This window comes from Ipomoea nil, unplaced genomic scaffold (assembly GCF_001879475.1).
Source record: "Ipomoea nil cultivar Tokyo-kokei standard unplaced genomic scaffold, Asagao_1.1 scaffold1250, whole genome shotgun sequence".
NCBI lineage: Eukaryota > Viridiplantae > Streptophyta > Magnoliopsida > Solanales > Convolvulaceae > Ipomoea > Ipomoea nil.
This window is the reverse complement of record NW_017617678.1, coordinates 1,775,676-1,801,639: the sequence shown is the minus strand read 5'-3', so window position 1 is coordinate 1,801,639 and position 25,964 is coordinate 1,775,676. Positions and strand designations below refer to the sequence as shown.

At 36.7% G+C, this 25,964-nt stretch overlaps 1 protein-coding gene and 1 pseudogene across 1 annotated transcript; both read left to right on the top strand.

The window, feature by feature from the left end:
• The first annotated feature begins 2,580 nt into the window (after positions 1-2,580).
• Positions 2,581-8,227, top strand: LOC109184116 (annotated as a pseudogene).
• Positions 8,228-16,299: 8,072 nt separating this feature from the next.
• On the top strand, positions 16,300-25,243 carry LOC109184158. Its single transcript, XM_019334200.1, has 9 exons — positions 16,300-16,699; positions 18,217-18,390; positions 18,685-19,087; positions 19,588-19,871; positions 19,963-20,031; positions 20,138-20,194; positions 23,570-23,622; positions 23,723-23,798; positions 23,897-25,243. Exons 1-9 carry the CDS (start codon positions 16,659-16,661, stop codon positions 24,834-24,836), a joined length of 2,097 nt encoding a protein of 698 aa, XP_019189745.1. The 5' UTR covers positions 16,300-16,658; the 3' UTR covers positions 24,837-25,243.
• The last annotated feature ends 721 nt before the right edge of the window (positions 25,244-25,964 follow it).

Here is a 25,964-nt window from a genome sequence, read left to right as displayed (position 1 = left end):
CAGCTTGCAGTTTAGAAGGGTCAGTGTGTAGTCCTTTCTATGATATTATGTGTCCCAAATATTCCACCTCTCTTCTTGCAAAGGAGCATTTACTGAACTTGGCTAGTAGTTTATGTGCTTTCATAAGGGTCAGGACCTCTCTTAGGTGTTTCCAATGTGCCTTCAATTCTGGACTGTATACTAGGATATCATCAAAGAAGACCAAGACAAATCTTCTTAGTAGGGGCTTAAAAACATTGTTCATAAGGGCTTGGAAAGTAGCTGGTGCATTAGTAAGACCAAAGGGCATAACCCTAAATTCATAAAGTCCTTGGTGTGTTTTGAAGGCTGTCTTATATTCTTCTCCTTCCCTCATTCTCACCTGATGATAACCAGCTCTTAAATCAAGCTTGGAGAAGTACTTGGATCCAGCTAACTCAGAGAATAAGTCCTCTATGACTGGAATAGGAAACTTATTCTTAATGGTGATATTATTCAGGGCTCTGTAATCTACACAGAATCTCCAAGTGTTGTCTTTTTTTGGCACCAACAAAACAGGATAGGCAAATGGAGATACACTCTCAATAATGACTCCAGCCTTCAACATTTCCTCCAACATCTCTTCTATAACATCCTTTTGATCAAAAGAATATCTGTAGGGTTTCATGTTCACTGGCTGTGCTCTTGGAATTAAGGGAATGTGATGGTCATAAGCCCTTCTGGGAGGTAGGTTCTTAGGCTCCTCAAATAGCTCCTGAAACTCTTGAAGTAAGTCAGTGAGCTCTTTGAATTCTGACTGCAATTCCATCTTAAAACACAAATTGCTGCTATGTTCCTCAGTACATTCCCTTCCTTCACAATGCACAAGGAACCCTTGCACACCCTTCTTCTGCCAATTTCTGAGGTCTTTTTTAGTGGCTTCCTGCAGTTTATTTGATTTTCTGGTTAACCCTTTTAACATCACCTTTCTGCCTTCCTTATAAAAGGAAATCCCCAGTGGTCTAGTGTGGAGTTGAATTGGAGCATACTAATCAATCCAATCCATACCAAGCACCATGTCACACCCTCCTAGTTTCAGCACTCTAAAGTCCTTCACAAAGTTTTCCTTCTGGACCTGCCACTTCAACCCCTTGCAAATAGATTCACACCACATTTGATCACCATTGGAAACAGATACAGTAAGTGCTTGAGTCTTTTCTGATTCAATTCTCAATTGGAAGAGGACTGTGGGATCAAGAAAACTATGAGTGCTTCCACTATCAACCAAAATGACTATTGGTTGTCTATGTATACTTCCCAATAGCTTGATGGTGTTTAAACCTTCTCCCCCCATCATAGCATGGAAGGAGACCTCAGCCTGATCCTGATTGCTTTTGTCTTCTGTTTCCTGCCCTTCATTCAACAATTCTTCAGGGACATCATGAAATTCTCTTTCTTACATCACATGAATGGTGGACCCTTTCCATTTGTGTCCAGGGTACCATGGGTCAAAGCATTTGTTCTGCTCCCTTAATTGGCTCTTAATTCTGGTTCCTTCAGGGTTTCTCCCAGTACTGCTCTGGCTATTTGAGGCTGTGGATGTTTGGGAATTGGTGGGTTTATTGAGGGGGTTATATGGTTTTGGGGTTGAGAAGTAGTATTAGTAGGCTTAGGGTTATACTGGAAGGAATTCCTGGATAGCTCATTGGACTGGAATCCCTTTTCTAACTGCTTGGCAATCCACATTGCATCTGCCAATGTTTTAGGTTGGGTTGTTTTGACAAAGCACCTGAGGTTAGGCTTAAGCCTTGCTATGAAAGCCTCCAGAAAGTAGGACTTAGTGAGAGTAGTATGTTTTTGAATAAGCAGACTCTGGAACTCTTCAAACTTATCAATAAACTCTACCACTCCCTCTATCTGCCTAAAATTTGTGAATTCTTCCATTACAGCCCACTGTCCCCTCCAAACCTCTTACACACTGCTTCTGCAAAGTGTGTCCACTCGAAGCCCCCATCTAGGTTTGTTAGGTATCCTTCAAACCATAGGCCGGCCTTCCCAGTCAAATTAACATAGAGGACATGTATCACCTTGATCCGAGGGATGTGAGTCATAAGAAGGAATCTCTCACATCGATTCACCCATAATCTAGGATGATTGTAATCAAAGGGGGGAAAATCGTATCGATACCTCATTAAGGTTGAATCTGCATTCCACCTTGGAGATCTTAGTTGTGGATCCCTCCTAGTTGCGTGGATCCGTTCAGGAATCACCTCTCCTTCAGATTCCTCATACTCGATTGCCTCCTCCTCAACTCCGATTGCCGGCGAGGCAACTGCTGGGGCCTTTCCAGTTCTCCTTCCTTGCGAAAACTGGCTCTGCGCTTACCTAGTTGAAGGTTCAGCTCTCGCACCATTAACTGAAGATGCACCAGGGATGGTGCTCATTATAGGAGGCGGCTGTCGGTTAAGCCGAATTGTTTCGATGATTTCATTCTTCCAATCCTTCATCCGGTGATCCATTTGGACCATTTGTTCTACAAGCTTTTCCACGACGTCCTGCGTCGTTTTCTTCTGTTCTTCCATTTGGAGACTGATGTCAGCCACCACTAGCTCAAGCTGATTCATGCGAGCCTCCATTGAGGGCTCTGATACCAATTGTGACATTTCTAGGGTTTAGGGAGAGAAAAGAGAGGAACGAAGAGAATAGAGAGAAAATTGAAAGGGAAAATGCTGCATATTATTTCTGATAACCAAAATACTTGTTCAGAAAGGCTTAAAAGGAATTGCCATTACAACTGAAATAACTGCTCACTAACGCCAATACGACGCCGTCTGACCCTTCATAACTGCCGTCGTAACTGCTTCTTCATACGACGACATTTTTGCCTGTGTACTTAACTGCCCTCAACTTCCTTCTTCTTGCGACGTCGTTTGGCCTGTATTATTCCAACTTCTTCTTCCGGATCATTACAGAATCTTCCATCAGAGGCCGACCTTCCCTTTGAGGAAGAGGTTCTTAGGAACCCTCTGGACCTGAAATGGTAGTGGCGATACTTAGTGGCTCTTCGTGATGCCCCATTCACGAAGCGGAAAATCATATACGAGCGAGCTTTGAGAGCTCTGCCAGGGAGTTACAAATTGTGGTACGCTTATCTCCGAGAGCGCCAGTATCTTGTCCTCAAGCACTCCGTCACCAGCTCCGACTATGAGTCTTTGAATAATACTTTTGAGCGGGCTCTTGTGACTATGCACAAGATGCCCCGCATTTGGATGATGTATTTGAACACGCTGATGGAGCAAGAGCTAGTTACCCGCACCCGTCGCACATTTGATCGTGCTCTTCGTGAGTTGCCAGTGACCCAACACGATCGAATTTGGGAACGTTATCTGTCTTATGTCAATCAGAGCGAGGTCCCAATCGAGACATCACTCCAGGCCCATAGAAGGTACCTGATGTATGAACCCTCCCACATGGAGGACTTCATTGACTTCTTGCTGAATTCAGAGTTATGGCAGGAGGCTGCAAGTAGGTTGGCTGGAGCATTGAATGATGACCAGTTCCATTCAATTAGGGGAAAGACAAAGCATCAGCTGTGGTTGGAGCTGTGTGATATTTTGACTCAGCATGCTACTAAAATTGATTCAGCGAGGGGATTGAATGTGGATGCAATTATTAGGAGAGGGATTCAGAAGTTCACAGATGAGGTTGGAGGGCTATGGACCTCTTTGGCAGATTATTACTTCTGAAGAAAATTATTTGGGAAGGCCAGAGACATTTTTGAAGAGGGAATGACCACTGTGGTGACTGAACGAGATTTTACAGTAATTTTTTATGCATATTGGAAGTTTGAAGAGATAATGGTAGACCACAGTGAAGTGAAGGATGATGAGGAGGAGTGCGATTATGAGGAAATGGTTGATGATGATGGATTAAAGGGCAATTCTGAGGAAATGGATGATGATGATCGATTAATTGTGGCAAAACTAGAGAAAAAGCTTAAGAAATTTTGGTTGAATGATGATAAGGATGGTGATTTGGCATTAGCAAGGCTAGAGTCTCTTATGAATAGGAGGCCGGAGCTTGCTAACAGTGTGCGTCTCAGGCAAAATCCACACAATGTAGTGCAATGGCATAAAAGGGTGAAGCTTTTTGAAGGGAATCCCTTAAAGCAGATACTGACTTATACAGAGGCAGTGAGGACAATAGACCCAATGAAGGTTGTAGGGCTGCCACATACACTGTGGGTTGCATTTGCAACAATGTATGAGAAAGATAATGATATTGAAAATGCTAGGGTAATATTTGATAGGGCAGTGCAGGTGAACTACAGGGTTGTGGATCACCTTGCTACTGTCTGGTGTACATGGGCTGAGATGGAACTTAGAAACACAAACCTTCAAGATGCACTTCAACTACTGAGGCGTGTTACTGCAGAATCGTCTCTTGAGGTCAAAAGGATAGGTATGTCGTTTCAGTAATTAACTCTCAATGCTAGCTAGCTAGAATATTTAAAAATTGCAATCAATTCAAAAGCCTGCTTCCTGCTGCTTATATAGTTATATATTCAAGCTTAGCTTGTTTAATTACATGATAGGTGCATGAAGTTACACAAACTAAAGCAGATATGAATTCATTGTCTTGCTTATTTCAAATATACATAATGGTTTCTGGATGGCTGAGTAGGGCTTCAGTTCGTTTTATATATGTTGACACTGGTGTGGGAATCATTTAATTTGCTTTCTTAATTTGATGTGTACAAGAGTTTGTTATTGATTGTCTTAGTCAGTACATGCGGTTTTTACATGAATTGCTGTAAGTTGATAGTCACAAAGATGAGATGCACTGTCCCGGCCTGCTTCCTGATGCTTATATAGTTATATATTCAAGCTTAGCTTATTTAATTACATGATAGGTGCATGAAGTTACACAAACTAAAGCAGATATGAATTCTTTGTCTTGCTTATTTCAAATATACATAATGGTTTCTGGATGGCTGAGTAGGGCTTCAAATCGTTTTATATATGTTGACACTGGTGTGGGAATCACTTAATTTGCTTTCTTAATTTGATGTGTGCAAGAGTTTGTTATTGATTGTCTTAGTCAGTACATACGGTTTTTACATGAATTGATGTAAGTTGATAGTCACAAAGATGAAATGCACTGTCCCGTCCTGCCTCCTGCTACTTATATAGTTATATATTCAAGATTAGCTTGTTTAATTACATGATAGGTGCATGAAGTTACACAAACTAAAGCAGATATGAATTCATTGTCTTGCTTATTTCAAATATACATAATGGTTTCTAGATGGCTAAGTAGGACTTCAATTCGTTTGATATATGTTGACACTGGTGTGGGAATCACTTAATTTGCTTTTATTAATTTGATGTGTACAAGAGTTTGTTATTGATTGTCTTAGTTAGTACATACGGTTTTTACATAAATTGCTGTAAGTTGATAGTCACAAAGATGAAATGCACTGTCCCAGCCTGCTTCCTGCTGCTTATATAGTTATATATTCAAGCTTATCTTGTTTAATTACATGATAGGTGCATGAAGTTACACAAATTAAAGCAGATATGAATTCATTGTCTTGCTTATTTCAAATATACATAATGGTTTCTGGATGGCTGAGTAGGGCTTCAATTCGTTTTATATATGTTGACACTGGTGTGGGAATCATTTAATTTGCTTTCTTAATTTGATATGTACAAGAGTTTGTTATTGATTGTCTTAGTCAGTACATACGGTTTTTACATGAATTGATGTAAGTTGATAGTCACAAAGATGAAATGCACTGTCCCAGCCTGCTTCCTGCTGCTTATATAGTTATATATTCAAGCTGAGCTTGTTTAATTACGTGATAGGTGCATGAAGTTACACAAACTAAAGCAGATATGAATTCATAGTCTTGCTTATTTCAAATATACATAATGGTTTCTGGATGGCTGAGTAGGGCTTCAATTCGTTTTATATATGTTGACACTGGTGTGGGAATCATTTAATTTGCTTTCTTAATTTGATGTGTACAAGAGTTTGTTATTGATTGTCTTAGTCAGTACATACGGTTTTTACATGAATTGCTGTAAGTTGATAGTCACAAAGATGAGATGCACTGTCTCGGCCTGCTTCTTGCTGCTTATATAGTTATATATTCAAGCTTAGCTTGTTTAATTACATGATAGGTGCATGAAGTTACACAAACTAAAGCAGATATGAATTCATTGTCTTGCTTATTTCAAATATACATAATGGTTTCTGGATGGCTGAGTAGGGCTTCAATTCGTTTTATATATGTTGACACTGGTGTAGGAATCACTTATGTGAATAAAATTCTAACTTTGCTTTTTTAATTTGATATGTACAAGAGTTTGTTATTGATTGTCTTAGTCAGTACATACGGTTTTTACATGAATTGCTGTAAGTTGATAGTCAAAAAGATGAAATGCACTGTCCCGGCCTGCTTCCTGCTGCTTATATAGTTATATATTCAAGCTTAGCTTGTTTAATTACATGATAGGTGCATGAAGTTACACAAATTAAAGCAGATATGAATTCACTGTCTTGCTTATTTCAAATATACATAATGGTTTATGGACGGCTGAGTAGGGCTTCAACCCCTACTAGGAAGGAAAGGATGCCTTTCATTGTAGCCGATACAGAGACAGTTCTGATTCGTTTTATATATGGTTGACACTGGCTTGGGAGTCACTTATGTGACTAAAATTCTAAAGCTTTGCTTTTTTAATTTGATGTGTACAAGAGTTTGTTATTCATTGTCTTAGTCAGTACATACTGTTTTTACATGAATTGTTGTAAGTTGATAGTCACAAAGATGAAATGCACTGTCCCGGCCTGCTAATTCAGCACTTAACAATTCATTTTCAACATAGTCATAAATGCTGCTAAAATTAAAGCTTTTGGGAAATATGTTGGAAAATGCATAATTGTAGAATTCTCAACTTTTTATATTAATTTTATGAGACACTTTAATATGTGTATATGCATTACAAAACATTATATTATGTGATGCTGCAATAATGGAGCTAACCATTGGGTTTATATCTGTTCAATATTGTTTTTGGCATGCGCAGTTGCTGCTGCTGGTGGCAAAAAACCCTTACAGATGGGCCTGTATAAATCATTGAAGCTTTGGAACTACTATGTGGATTTGGAGGAGAGTCTGGGAACCTTTGAGTTAACTAAAGCAGCCTATGAGAGAATGTTGGATCTGAAAATTGCTACACCCCAAATTATGGTAAACTACACAATATTTTTGGAGGTGAGTTTAATTTGCATAACAATCTTAATCCTTATGAGCTGAGTTTAATATTATGTTTTTAACCCTAATTCAATTCTTTCATTAGCACCATAAATTCTTCGAAGATGCATTTAAGGTGTATGAAAGAGGCATCAATAGCTTTCGATACCGTCGTGCAAAGGACATATGGATTATCTATATTTCCAAATTTATCAAAAGATATGGAAAATCGAAGCTAGAACGAGTTCGAGAGTTATTCGAGCGTACAATTGCAGAGGTATGTGATTGTATGTCATTTGGATTTCTTTGATTTTGACTTCTAAATTGCATGTGTGTCTGATGTATGTCTGTTTGTCAAATAATATTATTAGGCCCCTGCTAAGGAGAAATTAAACATGGATGAAATTTACATAGCTCGTGCAGATAATCTATTTAGGGTTCCTAAAACAAGAGAGATATATGAGCAGGCAATTAGTGAGCTACTTCCAGACGAGGATGTGAAAATTTTGTGCCTAAAGTATGCTGAACTTGAGAAGAGTCTGGGAGAGATTGATCGTGCCCGTGCAATATACAAGTATGCATCTGATTATGCAGATCCACACCCTGGCTTCTGGGATAAATGGAATGAATTTGAGGTGCAACATGGAAATGTGGGCACCTTCGGTGAGATGGTTCGTGCGAAGAAAAGGGCATATAAGGTATGTAATATTTTCTTTTGTTTGTTTTTTGTGTCCACCCTAATGTGACTACATTCCTTTTCACCTTTTGCAGACACACAACATCAGTTTTCCTCCTGACCTCCTTAGGCAGAAGGATGAGGATGTGGTGATGGAACATGCATGAGTGGATGATGATCAAATGGCAGCCATGGAAAGGCAGTTAGAGCCCAACGTAAATCAAGGTATGGATGATGAAGACTTGGAGGAGAGCACGGTTGAGGACATGGAGCTCCTTGAAGAGAGTGGTTCAAATTTCAGATTAAGTACTGAAAGCTTAATATACTGTTAATAATGGAACTCTTTGCCACTGATTAGTCTCACTTTTATACTGAGTTCATAATGGAGCTCTTGATCTGTACAGGATTCCTTTATTACTCTCAACCCGTTTAATTTTTAGTTGAAAACCGCCGGATATTTGAGAATGTATTTATGTCCGATGTCCGACTATTCGCGGAATTTGTCGGTTTTTTATTAAGAAAATTTATAATGCAATTTTTTTTAATAAAACAATTAATTTGAGTCCAAACAATCAAACATTCAAATAACAAAATAATAAAAAGTGAATAATTAAACTTTAAATTATACAAAATTATAATATCTGCATAATAGATAGTACTATATTAGCATACTAAGTACTAACATACATCAAAAGCAGCATTTATACAAAATATAAGTACCAAATTACATCTTAATTACACTATTTCACTATTTCAGTGACTTTACAAAAGCGCTGATTCAATCATTTAAGTGAATATACAAAAGCACAACTGCACAAGTCCACAACTGAAGCTGTCAAGTGTCAAGCAGTCAACTAGTCAAGCATCCTAAGTCCTAATCAGCTAATCAACATTTCAACTAATAATACTCTATTCCTCTTCCTGAAGAAATTCAAAGTAATTTAGAAAGTTAAGTAAACTTGTGAAAATATATAATAAATAGTAACAAAACTTAAAACAAATAAGTGATTTCAAAATGATGTTAGGATTGGGACAAAGGGTGCTCAGACTGCTTTTTTATAAATTATGTTAGGATTGGGGGCAAATTGCCCATGAGTTATGGATTGACCGCAATTCATAGCAACATACCAATTCCAATCCCTGAATCCCATATTTCAGAGAACATGGTGGAACATCATAATTGCACTATTAGTCTATTACAAGCATAAAAGAGAGTCAAAGACTTATAGAGAATGAGAGATATACCAGACACTAGTTACTTGTCTTACTGATTGGAATTTGCAAATGTATACTTACAAAGTTACAGGTTACAACCATATTGATCCAGTGATACCTCAAACCTGGGGCAGTTCTTAGCCATCGAGGCAACAAACTTTCCAACTAGGGAATCATCAGGACTCAGGACCAATAGCTCCAGTTCCATACAAGAGCACAATAGATAGGCAGTCAACTAGTTAAGCACAATATTAGTTGAAACAAATCAAAGGAAATTTAAAATGAAATAAGTAAAATAACATTACAGGTATGAGTTAATTCCAGCAATGGTCCTCCGACTATTGTGATTTTTCAAAATTGGTCATCGTCTTTTAATTTGGACAAAAAAGACACTTGACTTTCAGATTTGTTCCAGTATTGGTCATTCCGTTAACTTTTAGTTTGTTAGGCGTTAGTGTAGGGGCTAAAATGGTAATTTCATTAGCTTGCCATCCTCTCTTACATCTCCTATTCAGTTTTTTTTTTAAACCATGTTAAGTTTCTTTGAAATGGCATTCCTTGACCTCCAGAAGATAAACCCAAATCGCGTCGTTCCCGAAGAGATTATTCTCCGACGAGCCACCGTTTTCCTCGTAGGCGGCCCCGAGCCGGCCTATCAAGGCGTCGAGGCTGCCCCATTCTTGCGTGAGAGGGCAAGTACAGGGCCCAGGGGATCAGGTTGCCCGAAGAACACGTAACAGTGCAAGTGAACCTTAGTTTTCCCGAACTAATCCAGGTAGCGGAAGAATTCCAGGACGTGGTTGTAGTTGCAGTGTGACAAGGACACCGGCGGTAGCTGGTTCTTTAAGTACTACCCGAACGTGTTCCAATCACGTCACTTCTGCGACTCGTAGTGGCTCAAGGGCTGCTGATCGCCACTAGAGCGCGAGGAACCCTTGGTGGTTGGCGCCGCCGCAGCTGTTGTTCCATCGTGGTTGGTTGAAGAAGAATTCTTGGATGGATATGTATTTTTGAGGAAGAGAATGATTAGTGTGTGTTCAATGGGAGATAAAAGCTGAAGATCACATCCCACTGAACACACACTAATCATTCCCTTCCCCAAAATACATACCCATCCATGAATGCCATCTTAAATCTATGAAATTGAGTGCATCGACGAAGCATCATGATTTTTGCCAAACCCAAAAGTATGTACGTGATTTTTAAAACTTGAATCTTCTTCTCTATGCATTGACAAAGGAAGAAGCAAACAGGTGTTATGTTTGTTCCAACTCCCATCGGAGTTGCTGATGGTATATGTGTCTTGACCATCAAATAACAGTATTATACTAGCAACTGCATTTTTTTCTCTTCAGTCTTCCATTATCTTGGCGCCCTTTCTCAAGCCTTCACCAATATTTGTCCCACCATTTGCAGCCAAGGAGTTCATAGCTTGCAGTGCTTGTTGTCGTCCCATTCCAGACATCATGCGAAGGGGGAAAAGGCGGCAGCTGTTGAAGAAAAGGCAATGAGCGCAAGCCCATTATTGGGACCAAGGTTTTGTATCCCAAAACCCATAGCCCGCTTTAGGAGAGCAAGCTTGGTACCTGCCATGCTACCACTGATATCAAGAACCGTGACAAGGTCAACAGGTGCACGAGGCATTTGGGTAATGTGTGGCAAGTCAGGCTGGCTACTACTTGGATTTGGCCCAGAAACTGAAGTAGGAGCATTAAGATGGACCAACACAGGAGATGCAAGAGAGGATGGCAAGCTAATGAAATTACCATTTTAGCCCCAACACTAACACCTAACAAACTGAAAGTTAACGAAAGACCAATGCTAGAACAAATATGAAAGTCAAGTGTCTTTTTTGTCCAAATTAAAAGACGAGGACTAATTTTAGAAAATCACAATAGTCGGAAGACCATTGCTGGAATTAACTCTTACAGGTATTGCAGGCAGAGAACCAACTCCAGTACCAACTCCACTTCCTCTAGTGCACAACTCTGCAAAAAACAATTACAATGTAAATCTTTAAAATGTAAAACTAATAAAAACATAAAGTTACAATATAATTTACACTTTACCTTTTCCAAATTTCTCAACTTCATCTATGTTTTCTTCAACTGAGAGAGGTTGATTGGCCAACCTTAGCCAATCTTGTGCACAAATTAGTGCCTCAACAATTTTAGGAGTAAGAGAACTCCTAAATGCATCAAGAACTCTCTCACTGTACTAAATGTTGATTCTGATGCAACTGTAGAAATGGGAACAACAAGTATATCTCTTGCCATTTTAGACAACACAGGGAATCTCCCAGCATTAACCATCCACCATCTCAAGAGGTCAAAGTCACCCTCCTCCTCTACAATTACCTCACTCAAATATACTTCCAACTCAGTTTTTTTGGCAGTCAATTCTCCACTCCCCAATCTTTGTTTTTTTAACTGAGATTTTAACAAAGATTGGGGCCTCCCAACATAAACTGGATCATTTATAGAAACAGAAGGAGCAGAATTTTCAACAGGATCAGACTGGACAGGAAAACTTGCAACATAATCAGCATACAATTCTTTAAGGCCATTCATCACATTTTGAAACAAGGGTTTACCAACTTCATCACCATATAATTGATTAAATTTATATGGCATGTATTAAATTTTGTCCCTAGGGTCCAATATATTTCCATAAAAGATAAAAAATGTTCATCTTGTATGGATCACCCCAATATTTATCAACCTTAGCCTTTATATTCTTTCCCATAAGATTAACAGATTCAGAATCAGCTCCCACCAGATATTTTAATATGCAAAATAAATCATAAACTTCATAGAAGAATGTATCTGAAGTTACATACAAAGACTCAAAGATCCTAACAGTCATTTCATAAAATGATTTCATAAATTTCACCAATCCAGTTACAGTTTCCCAATCCAGTTTCCCAGGTATATTCCCTCTCCCACCCAAATAAGAAATAAATGAAGAGTCATGATCTTCATAAGCTTCAAATACTTTATGATAGAGCAAAGCAGTATGCAACATCATATATGTTGAGTTCCACATTGTAGGGACATCAAGAACCAAAGAGTTTCTTGCTTCTACCCCAATTAAGTCAGTAAGGTCTCTAAATTTTTGGAACCTAGCATGGGAGTTTCTCATATACCTCACACAATCCCAAACCTTCTTCACAGCCTTATCAGATTCCTTTAATCCATCTTGCACCACCAAATTAAGTATGTGAGCAATGCATCTCATATGCAAATACTTACACCTTACAGCAGAAGAACCCCAAGACATCATTTTCTTTTTGAAATAACCTATGGCAGTATCATTGCTTGAAGCATTATCAACTGTCACAGAAAAAACAGACTTCAACCCCCACTCTAGTAAACAAGTTTCCAGTGCCTTTGCTATATATTCCCCCTTATGTGAAGTTATAGGGACAAAGATTTATTTTTTTTATTTTTTATTTTTTGCACCTTCCACTCACTGTCTATGAAATGTGCAGTTATGCACATATAGTTGATTCTTTGTACAGAGGTCCAAGTATTAGTAGTGATACTAACCCTTTGGCAACTAGTCCTAAAGAAATTCCTCAAATTAACCCTCTCATCAGAATAAATTTTTAGAATATCCCTACTCACAGTCCATCTTGAATGAATTTTGAACCTAGGATAGCAAACAAGAACAAATTTCCTAAAACCTTGGCCCTCAACAAACCTAAAAGGTAGCTCATCAACAATAATCACTTCATAGAGAGCTCTCCTAATCAACTCTTGATCAAATACCCAGGTCCCCAAAACCCCTTGAGCACCTTCAGAATCAGTTAAAGTAGAACTGGAGACTGGAGAGAATGTGAGAAGAGATTGCCTAGTATCCTTAGAGTGAGGATTCTTTAGGCAACGTAATATGTGATTTCTCAAAGAAGAAGTCTCATGTTTCTTGGACTCACAAGCAAACATCTTTGCACAGTATAAGCACTTGGCTTTCATGACAATGCCCTCATTGCCGTTGTCGTCAACATTTCTGGCTTCTCACTTCCGTGACCACCCAGCAAACCAACCAGTTGGTTTCTTGTGTTTTCATGGCATATGCCTAAGTTGGACTCACTTTTCCGCAAATTTTTCTTTTTCTGTGGACCATGAATAAAATGTATATTTTTAATATACTAAATGTATATTATTTATATATTGGATGTACATTATTTGATAGTATACAAGCTAATGTATCTTCAATACTCAAATAATGGACCTTTAAGATATTAAAAATATACCTTTTATTCATTGAACAGTGTAAATCATGGTCTATTGAATAATGATTTTTACTTTTTTACACAAAGTATCATTGTCCTGGTGTTTGTGTTCTTGTTGATTTATTTTAATCCTAATAAGAAAATAATTAGATTCACTTATACATATTATAATTTATTTGGATCTCGATTTTTATAAAGGAAAATGTTTTGTTCCCTCTAAAATTGTTCCCTCTTAAAATCTCTCTAACATGACTTTATATTGAATGTCCTGGATTAGTAACTCTACTAACTTATTATTAAAGATTAAACCATTTAATGAAAAAGTATTATGTCTGGAAATTTTTTTGAAGTCGTGAGTAGTATTACTCTTTGATAAATTGGGTTTTCTCAATTAAACTTGAATCTTAAATTTACTTTATAGGCCAATTTTATGGTGTCTCGATTGTTATATTTTGGAATTTGGATTGGGGTCTATTTTGTAAGATTATCTCTTAATAGTGATTTATTATGGTCAATTTTGCAAAATAGATTCTATAATTCTTCCAAAGGGTGAACCCCAGCCCGACAGAACATTTAGGAGGTTGTAAATCACATGAACCACAGAAGTTAGACAGACCTGTGCTCACAAGGAACCCCTCTTACTTTGAGAGGTTGCTTCCGCACTGTCGCTGATGAGACTCGATCCCTGGTCATTCTTTCAAAGTTTCACCTCTGTAACCAGTTGAGTTGCCCATGCGGATAATACATAATATAATTGCTATGGTGTCTAGTGGTACTATCAAATTTCAAACAAGATTCTTGACTTTTTCTTTTCTTTAATGAAAAGGGGAAAAAAAAAAAAAAAAAGAACAAACCAAGCACCATGTGCTCAGATGACACCTTTATGACTTTTCTTGAAAAAAGGTCACTGGATCGAACCCCGGTGGTGGGGTATTAACTCTTTAAACTGCAATCAGGGGCGGATCCAGAAAATTTTCTCAGGGGGCGAAAATATAACCATAAATATTATTGGATATGGGCGAAAAATCAAAACACATCAAAACTTTACAAAAGAAAATATTTAGACAAAAATATAAAATATAATTAGTTTGATAAAATGATTCAAATAGAAAACACATTATAAAGAGTTAATTCCCAAAATGGTCCTCCGACTATGGCCTTTTCTCAAATTGGTCAATTGACTTTTACTTGGACCCAAAGTGGTCCTTCGACTAGTGAATTTAAAGCCAAAGTGGTCCTTCGTTAGTTTTGGTGTTAAGTGGTGTTAAAATGAGTGATAAAACTGATAATTTAGGGTTTTCACTATAGTCAAAGGACTATTTTGGGTGCAATTAATAAAAGTTAAATGACCAATTTGAGAAAAGATCATAATCGGAGGACCATTTTAGAAATTTTCTCTTTATAGTTCAAACATGATTTGTACTCATTTTGATTAAAAGGGGTTGATCTTGTACTTTCATTTTCTAAATAAACAATCTTTTTACTTTAATTGTTAGCAAGAAAATTATTTTTTTAAAAAAATAACTTAGAATAATAATTTTGATTATTAGCCTAGCACTTATATATAGTTGTACAAATTAACTTTAACATTGGATTAACTTTTTATTATTCAGGAATGCTTGACATCAGGGACGGAGCCAGAAATTTGGTTGAGGGGGGGCGAAGAAGTAGGGACCGATTCAGAAATCTTTTCCAGTAAAGGCGAAACATTAAAACAAAAGAGATAATTTAAAAAAAAAAAAATTACCTAAGAAATATAATTGTAAATATTGTTGGATAGGGGCGAAAAATAAAACATATTGAAAATTTATAAAAATATATTTATAACAAAATATGAAATACAATTAATTTGATAAAATAATTTAAATAGAAAACACATTATAAATTACATATCTCATTATTAATATAAAAGAATGTTATATATATATATATATATATATATATATATATATATATATATATATATATATATATATATATAACATCTGTGATCTTAAAGGTTGAAGGCATAATAATGTGCACTGTAAGGCACAACAATGTGCTTTGAAAGAAGCGGGGAATTAGTGATTCATTCAAGATCAAAATGTTCATTATATCTTGAATGAATCACTAATTGCCGCTTCATCCAAAGCACATTGTTATGTCTTACAGTGCACATTATTGTGCCTTCAACTTTTAAGATCATAAGTGTAATATATATATATATATATATATATATATATATATATATATATATATATATATATATATATATTAAAGAACATTTGATCTTAAATGAATCACTAATTACTAATTTTAATTGAATATTATAATCTTTTATGTTGAAGATCATGTATTAAATTTAGTCTTTTAAACAATTGTTGCATATTTTTGTGCTTTACAGTGCACATTTTTGCCTTCCAATGCACATTATTATACCTTTCAGAGCACATTGTTGTGCCTTCTAGTGCACATTATTATGAATCGGATGTGGCGGATATTTTTTTTTAAAAAAAATGAGTTGATAAATGACTGAGATTCAACTGCATGTTTCACATGTGGCTTCTTTTTCACTTGACCCCTCCCCTCCCCCCCTCCCCCCCTCCCCCCCACACACACACAAATAAATTTGAGAAAAACAAAATCCTTGGTTGGACGAAGAATTTTATTTTCCATGAAAGATGGGAAAAAAAGTGATATGATTTGATTATTTTACCCTTGTTTTCAACCCTTAGTTATATTACTTTTATTACTTTGTATGAACATATATGTCTTTATATTCATTATTACTTACAATTTCAAATCTAACCAAATAATAAAATTAGTATTCCCAATAATTTTTTTACACCAATTAAACAATAAAATTTATCTTTCTAGTAATTATTTATTCATGAATTTCAATTCCACATCCTTTCAAATATTTTGGGAAATGAGATTCCATATAGGGAGTACTATTTTTCATTTTCAATGGATGGCACATAGCCACATATTACATTTCTGGGTTCCGACCTTCCGCGTCACGGCAGGACGTACTCTGATCCGCACGCGGAAGTAAAAGCATCAGAGACACGTCACAATGAGGAGGCACAGGAAAATGACACATATCATTCCATCCAATAAACTACCGTCACGTAACATCCCATTTCATTACAAATAACAACCGACTTTCCCCATCATACGCTAAGAATCGCCGTCGACTCTGTCTCCGGGAAACACCAAATTCATCGGAATCGGGCTCTCCTCCTCCCTGAACGCTCGCTGGAAATCGTTTCATTTTCCTATTCCGGTCGTACGTTTACAATACATATAGTATCGAATCTAAACTATTTGAACCGATGCAACGACTCGTTGACAACACCCTCGCCATCACCAAGGAGTGAGTTTTCAATTTCTCTCTTCACATTTGAATATTTATGCGTCTGTCGTTTCCTATACATATATGGCGTTGTTGATGATTTTGATTAATTTTGTTGTTATGAGTTCAAGCTTCATTTTTGTTTTTTCGAATATTTTATGTTTTCGCCCTAATTTTGGCCCTAATAATTCTGAAGAATCTAAAATTTAGCATTTACGTTATTCTCCTATTTGTGTTGGCTGTGAGATGATTAATTGCTTGTTTAGAAAGATTTTGACGGAGGTTAATCTGGAATTGATGAAATTTAGCTGGCTCTGTTAATTAATTGCAACATAGCTAAAAAGGAATACGTTTAATAGTGTAATTTAAAAATATTAATATTAATGTGACATGCGGCATATGGTTGAGATTAATTTTAATGTTGTAACTTTTGTAATGTTCACATTGTTCATATATTTGTATTGAAAGGTTTAATTAATGGTGGTGTAAAATTGGGGGAAATCAGAAGATGGCTATTTTGTTAAATGATGAATGTGTTGATATTACTAAGCTACATAGTATGATGAACATGTCAGGTAAAAGTGCATGCATGTTTAGTGTGAAGAGCTAATTACAATGTGGAAATACTGATGTTTAGTGTAAATAGCTAAATGCAATGTGGAAATATCTATCTTTAGTGCAAGGAGCTAATCAGTGAATGAACTGTCTTGAAAATGCCATATATATTGATGAAAAATTGTAGATTTTTTTTTTTCTGGTAAAATACAAAATATATACAGAGTGGTATAGCATGGTGGATATAGTGTATGAACTGTCTTGGAAATGCTGTATGGAGTAGAAAACTGTTAATTATTTTTTTCTTGTAAAATAAATGCATACAAAGTGGTATCATGGTGGATATTCAGTAGGTCAGATATAGCAAGTTATATAAATATTTGGGTATCTTTTTTTTTTTTTTTTTTTGGTTGCTTTGGTGAATTTGGTAGGATAACATTTTTTTTAATAGTATTCAACTTGCTTGTGAAGGAAAATACTACAAAAGTGGGGGAAGGAGAAATAATTAGTTGAGTCTGAATGGTTTATTCTTACGTATATTCTTTCTTTTGCCAATCTTAAATTCTTTTCCTGCACAGTGATTGAATAAATATGATTGAGAACCCTGCACATTTTGTTGTAGAGAAAGGTTTGAATACTGAATAGTCATCTAGATGACACTATTATTCAAATCTTGACTGACTTGGTGTATAGTCTTTTACACTGATTATGGAAGCATTGGAAACTCGGAATGCCAGACCATACTCTGGTGGGTTGTTTCCATTTTATGATGATGTTGCATATTTTAATTTACACGTGAGTTGTGATCCTTGTGTTTCTTTTGAAGTTTGTTAACCTCAAGATTGGGGGCAGTTTGGCAGCGGGTGTTGGGTGTTAAGCATTTATTTCCCTTGACATTGCAAGGGGTGGCAGTTGGGTTTGGCTCTTAGGCCCTCTGTATTCTTGGTACCCACTCTTTAACTTGGTTTATTGATTCTTTCCAGGTCAGTCAAGACATTCACTTATGAATCATTGAACAATTTTGTAAGGCTAATAAATGGAGTGTCAGCATTGTTGTTAACTATCTTGCCCGGAAAGAATTCTATCCTTGAAGGTATTCATGGTTGGGAACTGCGGCCAACTTTTCGTGGACCTCGACTTCCACGTTGGATGGAGAAGTGAGTTTGAATTTCTGTTTAACTTTCAGATGTATCCTTCATTCCTTCTCTTACATTTGAATTTTTTTATGAAATGATATTTGGACCCAAGGGGGGGTGGGTACTGGGGGGAGGTATTATCCTAGTGACTACACTTTAATAGCTGGAAGCTATATTAACGTTTTCCTTTGCCTTGGATGTTGTAGTCCAGTGGCATAGACCCAAGATTCCATATGAGAAGTCTTAGATTCAATTCCATTCCCCTCAGATGTACCACAAAATAAGTATTAACATTGTCCTCCTTTGTGATGTCAGTGGTGTCTCATCTTTTAACCAGCTCATTCATGAACTTTCTGTTGATTCTGATGGCTCCTCAAGTTTGGATTATTCATCTGAAGAAGAAGAAGATAGTGATGAAAATGATTGCGCAACTCCATCATCACAAAGTTCTCGATTGTCCAGAGCAAGTAGTTTTACCAGGCATAAGAGGCGGCACTGGCTACATTGGATCAGATACATCTTTTCATGGTTGCTCTTTCCTTTAAGGTTTTTGTTGGCCATACCTTTTTATCTCTATGGTTCCTCTAAAAGGACCTCTAGTGTCTCAGGAGAACTCCAGCCCTCCCAGCCCTCCCATGTGCATGCCTCTAGGAGATTAAATACTCCCAGGGACCATGTTGTCCAACGTGCAACTGACAGAAGGCGTGGTGTTGTTGAGGTATGGTCTATTTACTTATTTTTCTGGGACTACTTTGTTATTGCCTTGCTCTGTATATATTTTTTTGGGCACATTTCAGGGGAATGAGTATTGAACTTGTGACCATACCTTGAATCAAAGTTTTTGGCTTTTGCCTTGCTATATAAATGGGTTTACAGTTACTTAACTATCCACTTCATATAGAACTATTTCCATTTCTGCTTTGCTTTAATTTGCTTGCCCTGTTATAAGTTAAAAGTCAGTGTTGTTGACAAATGTATTCGTGATCTTTTGTTTTATTCTTTAAATTTAACTGGTTGTGGCCCCTCTTAATAGATTCACCATACCCTTTCTAAGTAGGGTGTTTGTGGTAAAAACTAAAAACAGGAAGTAAAGTTACAACTCATGGGGGCTTGTAGTGCATCCTGCAATTGCTCATCTGAATCTGTGAATCTCTCAATTTTTATTTCTAGTTTTAGATTTTTTTTTCCCACTTCAAGTGTTGTCTGATTTTCATGCAGGATCTTCATCTAGCAATTGAGATCGTCATAGAAACCGTTTTTGAGTTTTTTCACAAGGCTTCTCACTGTGTATTCTCGCCATTAGACACTTTAAGAAAAGTGATCAAATGGTTTTCTTCTAATAGCACTGATCATGGGGAAATTCCTAATGATGGTGTTGCTGTGTCTGCTGCCACCGATACTCTATCTGACAGTGATCCAACTCCTGGAGAACGGAAGACTAGCTTTTATCATTCCCTTAATACAGATGCTCGGACATGTAAAGATGTCATAACAGAACTTGGGTAGGGCAATTTCTGGTCAGATTGTATACATTATTGGTCTCAAATATGTCTGCTTATTCATGCAAGTGTTTATTACTCCTTTCCCTTTCAGGTATCCTTATGAAGCTCTTCGTGTGGTTACTGCTGATGGATATGTTCTTGTGTTGGAAAGAATACCCAGGTCTGGATTTTTTCCCAACAGTGAGCATTATTTTTCTTTTGATTCCAAAATATAAAGATGAATCTCATCTTTGGATGGTGTTTGAGTTTTGTATTTTCACTTGCAGACGTGATGCTCGAAAGGTTGCTTACCTACAACATGGAATATTGGATTCATCCATGGGGTGAGTTATATTTTAACCATTGATTTCATATCCAAAGATGGCTATTTACTTTGTATTAAGCTGGATTAATCTAATTGATAGCAGGGTTGAGTTGATGAATGTTCTGTGCAGTACTGTATCTTACTGACTACTTAGTATCAATTTGCCACTACAAATTAACTTATTTTTGTCATTATAGACTCTCTTTCTTTCTTTCTTTCTTTTTTTTTTTGTTTTTTTTTTTGTTTTTTTGTTTTTTTTTTTTGTTTATGGTTGTTGAATTTGGAAGATGGAATGACCTGGCGGGGGGAAAATAACAACCACCCGCCAGTTAGGCGGAAGCAAGATGAAGAATCAAGGAATGGTAAATGTATATAAGACTGAAAGAGATATAGGAAATGTATGCTTCTATATTATCTGTCTTTGTTTCTAACAAAGAAACATAGTACATATATATATATATATATATATATATATATATATATATATATATATATATATATATATATTCATAACGGTAAGTACCTATTCATAAACATACACAACCCTATAGATAAAAATAAGTCTTTATTTTTCAACACTCCCCCTCAAGCTAGAACATCTCGAAGTTCCAAGCTTGGATTAAAACAAACAATCTAGCTTACTTTAAATTACAAATGAAGATTAAAAGCAACTAGAGGATAACAGTGCTAGATAGCTTTGAAGGGACAATGCTATACACAACCCTTGGAAATGAAGGCACCAGGGGCGAAGCTTGTCACAGACAACCTTGGGAATGAAGGCACCTAGGGTGAAGATTAACACGAACGCCCTCACAGCAACATAAGCACTCTAGGATTTGCCAACAACAATCTTCATAAAAAACGGCAGAGCAAACAAATCATGAGCAGCAAAGGGATTTAGTAGAGCCCATAGTAATGACAAATACACCCAAAAGAATAAAGTATTAATACTGAGAACACCACATGGTTGTTGTTTACACCCTCTTATAGGATAAGTGAATAACAAAAAGGCTTTCGGAAATAAAAAAGGACCAAACTTGAAAACCCTAGGAAATAAATATGGTATACCGAAAATAAAATAAAATAAACAAATACGGTTATACCAAAACACCTCGGAAAGAAGTTTGGCAACAAATCCAAAAAGCCTTCAAACTTCACCAAAAGGTCCAAAGGGCAAAACAACAATCTGACAAACTTTCATTGAAAAAATACACCATAGGAAAACCCACGCAGATGAAGTCGCAGAGTACTCTAACGGAGATTTCTAGAGAATTTCACCGGAAAATCCCGTCGGAGGTGGCTTCATGCCCCGGTGGGGGTGACAAATGACAATGAAATTTTCCAGGTAAGGTCACAAGAAGGAGAGGCATTCATTAGTGTGGGAGGTGAGACCAAAAAATCACTGGAGAAGAAGAGATCTGAGAAAAACAATCGGAGTCCCGGCAAAACGAGATGGCACGTGTGAGAATGTCTAAGAGATGAATTGTTCCTGTCCCAGCCATTTTGGTGCATGTACCAGCTATAAGTATTGTTCGAGTAACATTGCAAGGAAATAAGTTGCAAAAAGAGATTTGTCACTTGTCATATGATATGATGCACCAGAGTCCACAATCCACGAAGAGGAGGGTGATTGAGACACATGAAGAACAAGGTTAACCGAACCATGCACTGACCATCCCCAACATTGGTAGATGTGGAATTAGTTGAAACATTAAGCTTGCTGAGAAGTAGCTAGAGTAATTCTAACTGATCCTTGGTGAAAGGAACCTGGTTATTGGGTTGAGAAAGCTTGGTGATGGCTGCGTTTCTTCTCAAGTCTTGGTTTCCAATTGGGGTGGCTTCTTGTGTCATTTCTAGCATGTTCTTTAAAGTGGCCTAGTTTCTTGCCGGGATCACACTAGGGATATCTTCTTTGTGACTGATTATCAGCAAGGTTAATCCCATCAAGAACTTGATTGGAATTTTGAGATATTCCATGCGATACAATTGCTACAGAATCAGATGAATGCAAACAATATGTGGCTACAACAGTAGTGTTAAAACATCTGGGGCTGAAGAAAGATCATACTTTCCTAACATTACTCATTTACAGCTCTCTTCCCTGTGTACTTCTGAAAAAGCTTCTCGTAGACTTGGAAGTGGTTTGGTTCCTAAGATTCTGCATCTAACATTCTAACCTCATGGGAGAGACTCATCAAATCCCATCAAGAACTTGAAGATGCACTAGGTTTCAACAATCTTTTTGAGATATGCTTGGTCTTTTGAACTCTTCCATTCATGTTCAAAGAGGTCTAGTTGCTGCCAATGAGGGTAAGAGCAGTGAAATAGGTAGTGACTGTTTTCTCCTAGTCTCAAGTCTTGAAGGACCACATGGAAGAATTCACCTGTGTTTTTGTTGAGAATGCAACTTTTGCAGCATCCTAAATTTCTTTGGATTTGGCATAGAGAAAAAATCAAAAAAATCTTTTCCTATCTCAGACTCTCAGTTGTCATTGAGCTAATCAACCAAGACATAACGAGATTTTCAGCCCTCCAACTTTTGAGTTTAGGATCACTCAGATGAGGTTGAGTGGCTGCACCATGGTGTAATCATCTCTTCCTCGCCCACTTATAAACAGCATCATTGTTTGGGACCATGATAGCTATGCCCATTGAGTTTGTGAGAACTGTGAAGTAATAGGAACAAGGCGTTTTCAGTTGCAGCCAAAGTTGATTGAGGAATGATATGAGCAGGAGATGGGTTGGATGTGATAGGAACACTAAAAGATGAATCGGGGAGGTTTGCTCCTTTTCAGCCATAGGAATGAAGTTTGAGAAACATGAGAATTGAATGAAGAGAACTAAGGTTTTAGAGCCTATGCTCAGATACCATGTTGCTAAGATATTTGAGAGAGTTTCTGATCATATTATCTACTACAAAAAGAGTACATATATACATGAGGATAGGGAAGCATATCCTAAATTGACTCCTATATAAAATAGAACTACCCAAGGTAATTATGATACAGAATCATAATCAACTATACAAAATAATTTACCAGGGAAATCAGTCAGGATTCTAGGACATTAACTCCTAAACTACATACAATAATTACAGGAAATTATAGCTCCTTAATTGACTAGATTAATTTCATACGGTCCTCACCCCCACACACCCCCCCACAAAACAAAAAAAAAAAAACAAAAAAACAAAAATCCCCACATGTATAATTCATTTTGCATGTATTTGTTTGTTTAGTATACCATTAAGTTAAGTATATGTGTAAATATATAATTTATTTTGCATAGCATTGTTTGTTTGGTCTCTACCACGAAGTTCAGTATGTGTAGATATATAATTTGTTTTGCATGTAATTGCTTGTTTCATTTTTTTTTTTTCCATTCACTTGTACAGCTGGATAGCAAATGGAGTGGTTGGTTCTCCTGCATTTGCTGCCTATGACCAAGGTGTGCCTAGTATAGTGTTAAGGGATTTGCATTTTCTGAAGTTTGACTCATAATTGTTGTCTGATCAGAGATGGGTATGCTTCTTTTGCTTGAGTTTCAGGGTATGATGTTTTCCTTGGGAACTATCGTGGATTGGTTTCCAGGGAACATGTGAACAAGAATATATCTTCACGCCAGTGAGTACTATTGTTTTTGGTATCCAAATTGCATTTGCCTTCTCCTCCATCTTTTTCTCTCTTCATTTTTTTGTCTTTAATGTGTTAAATATATGCAGGTACTGGAATTATTCTATTAATGAGCATGGGACACAGGACATTCCTGCAATGATTGAGAAGATTCATGAAATTAAGGTTTCAGAGTTGAAATCTGAGCAACCAGAATTGGAGGAGATCAGTAATGATCAACCTTATAAACTTTGTGCCATCTGCCATAGTTTGGGTGGAGCTGGCATCCTAATGTATGTCATAACACGAAGGGTTGAAAGAAAGCCTCACAGACTGTCGAGATTGATCTTACTGTCACCCGCTGGCTTCCATCATGATTCCAACTCTGTTTTCACGTTTATGGAGTACTTATTTCTTGTGATGGCTCCCTTTCTCAAACCTCTTATACCGGCTTTCTATATACCTACAAAGTTTTTCCGCATGATGCTGAATAAGTTGGCGCGGGATTTTCATAATTTACCTGCAGTTGGAGGTCTTGTCCAAACCCTAGTTAGTTATGTGGTTGGCGGGGACAGTTCTAACTGGGTTGGTGTTTTAGGGCTACCGCACTATAATATGAATGACATGCCTGGTGTGGCATTTTCTGTTGCTCATCATCTTGCCCAGATCAAGCATTCGAAGAAGTTTGTGATGTTTGATTATGGGAGTGCAGCTGAAAACATGCGAGTATATGGCACTCCCAAGCCGTTGGATTTAGGGCAGCACTATAACCTTATTGATATTCCTGTAGATCTCGTTGCTGGTCGGAAGGACAAGGTCATCCGACCATCCATGATCAGGAAACATTATAGAGTGTTGAAAGAGGAAGGTGTGGAGGTATCATATAACGAGTTCGAGTATGCACATTTGGATTTCACGTTCTCTCACCGTGAAGAACTGTTGGCTTATGTGATGTCTCGTTTAATGTTAGTGGATTCGGCACCAAAGCAGCAATCTCCTCCAAAATCCTTGAAACTCAAGAAAAGCCAGAGGTGTACAGCAACTGATTAATACTGCAGCAGATGCCTGGAAATCACCTCGAATTTTTTGTTAGGGTGCTTCTGGTTGTTTGTCGATCATCATGTATCTGTATACCTGTACTACTAAGGGGAGATCTGTTCCCCCCATGAATCTGTAATTTGTGTCACTACGTATGGCCTGTTAAGTTCCTTTGTATTTTTGGGACTAGGTTTGTTTGTCAAAGTTGTAGTAGAAGTGTTGTTTTTTTGTTTAGGGCGAGATTTGCCAATGTGTATATATATATATAAATATATTCTGTAGTCTATCTTTTAGGAATTCTCATCTTCGGAACCTTGTATATGTGGTTAAGATGCTTTGAGAAGTTGAACAAGTACCTGAAACTGCAACTTGCTTTCTCAGGGTTATGAATACTTGTCTATCGATCTGGACTCACCTCATACAAGTTTTATGATCATGTATTTTGATTGATTGAACATTGTGTTTTGAGCTGTCCTTTTATTAGCTTCTTCTTTTTTTTTTCTTTTTTTTTTTTCCATTTTTTTTTTTAAACTCACTGGAAACAGACTATATATCATGGCTACAAAAACAAAAAGCCAAAAGAAAAAAAGAAAAAATTGAAGTCCAAACTACAAGAGGTGTTTGATTTAGGGTATATGTAAGATAATTACATTGTTATATTTCTTTTCAAGAAATGTTATTTAGTCTCCATATCATATTTTAGAGTTGTTCGAACAATTAGATATTAGTTGATAGTTAATTGTGTTAGAAATTTTGATTCGTGAGTAATATTAGTAGTTTTATAAAAGTGTTTTATAAATTAATTGTTTAATGTTAATAAATAACATGTAAAATGAATTTAAAAGATAATGAATATGTTGTTTTATTTATTAAATTATTCTTAATTATTTTTCATCTTACATATACATGTTAAAAGTCAATCAATTTGAGAAAAGGCTATAGTCGTAGGACCATTTTGGGATAAGGGTCAAATTGATTGAACCACACACGATAATGCAATTAGATCATTGAACTTAAAAAAGTTACAATTGAGTCCCTAAACTAACCCATTTCAAGCAATTTGTAGATTTTTTCTCTTTCTAACGGGTCACCTAAATTTAAAATATTTTTAAAAAATAAATTTTAAAATTTGCAAGTCTC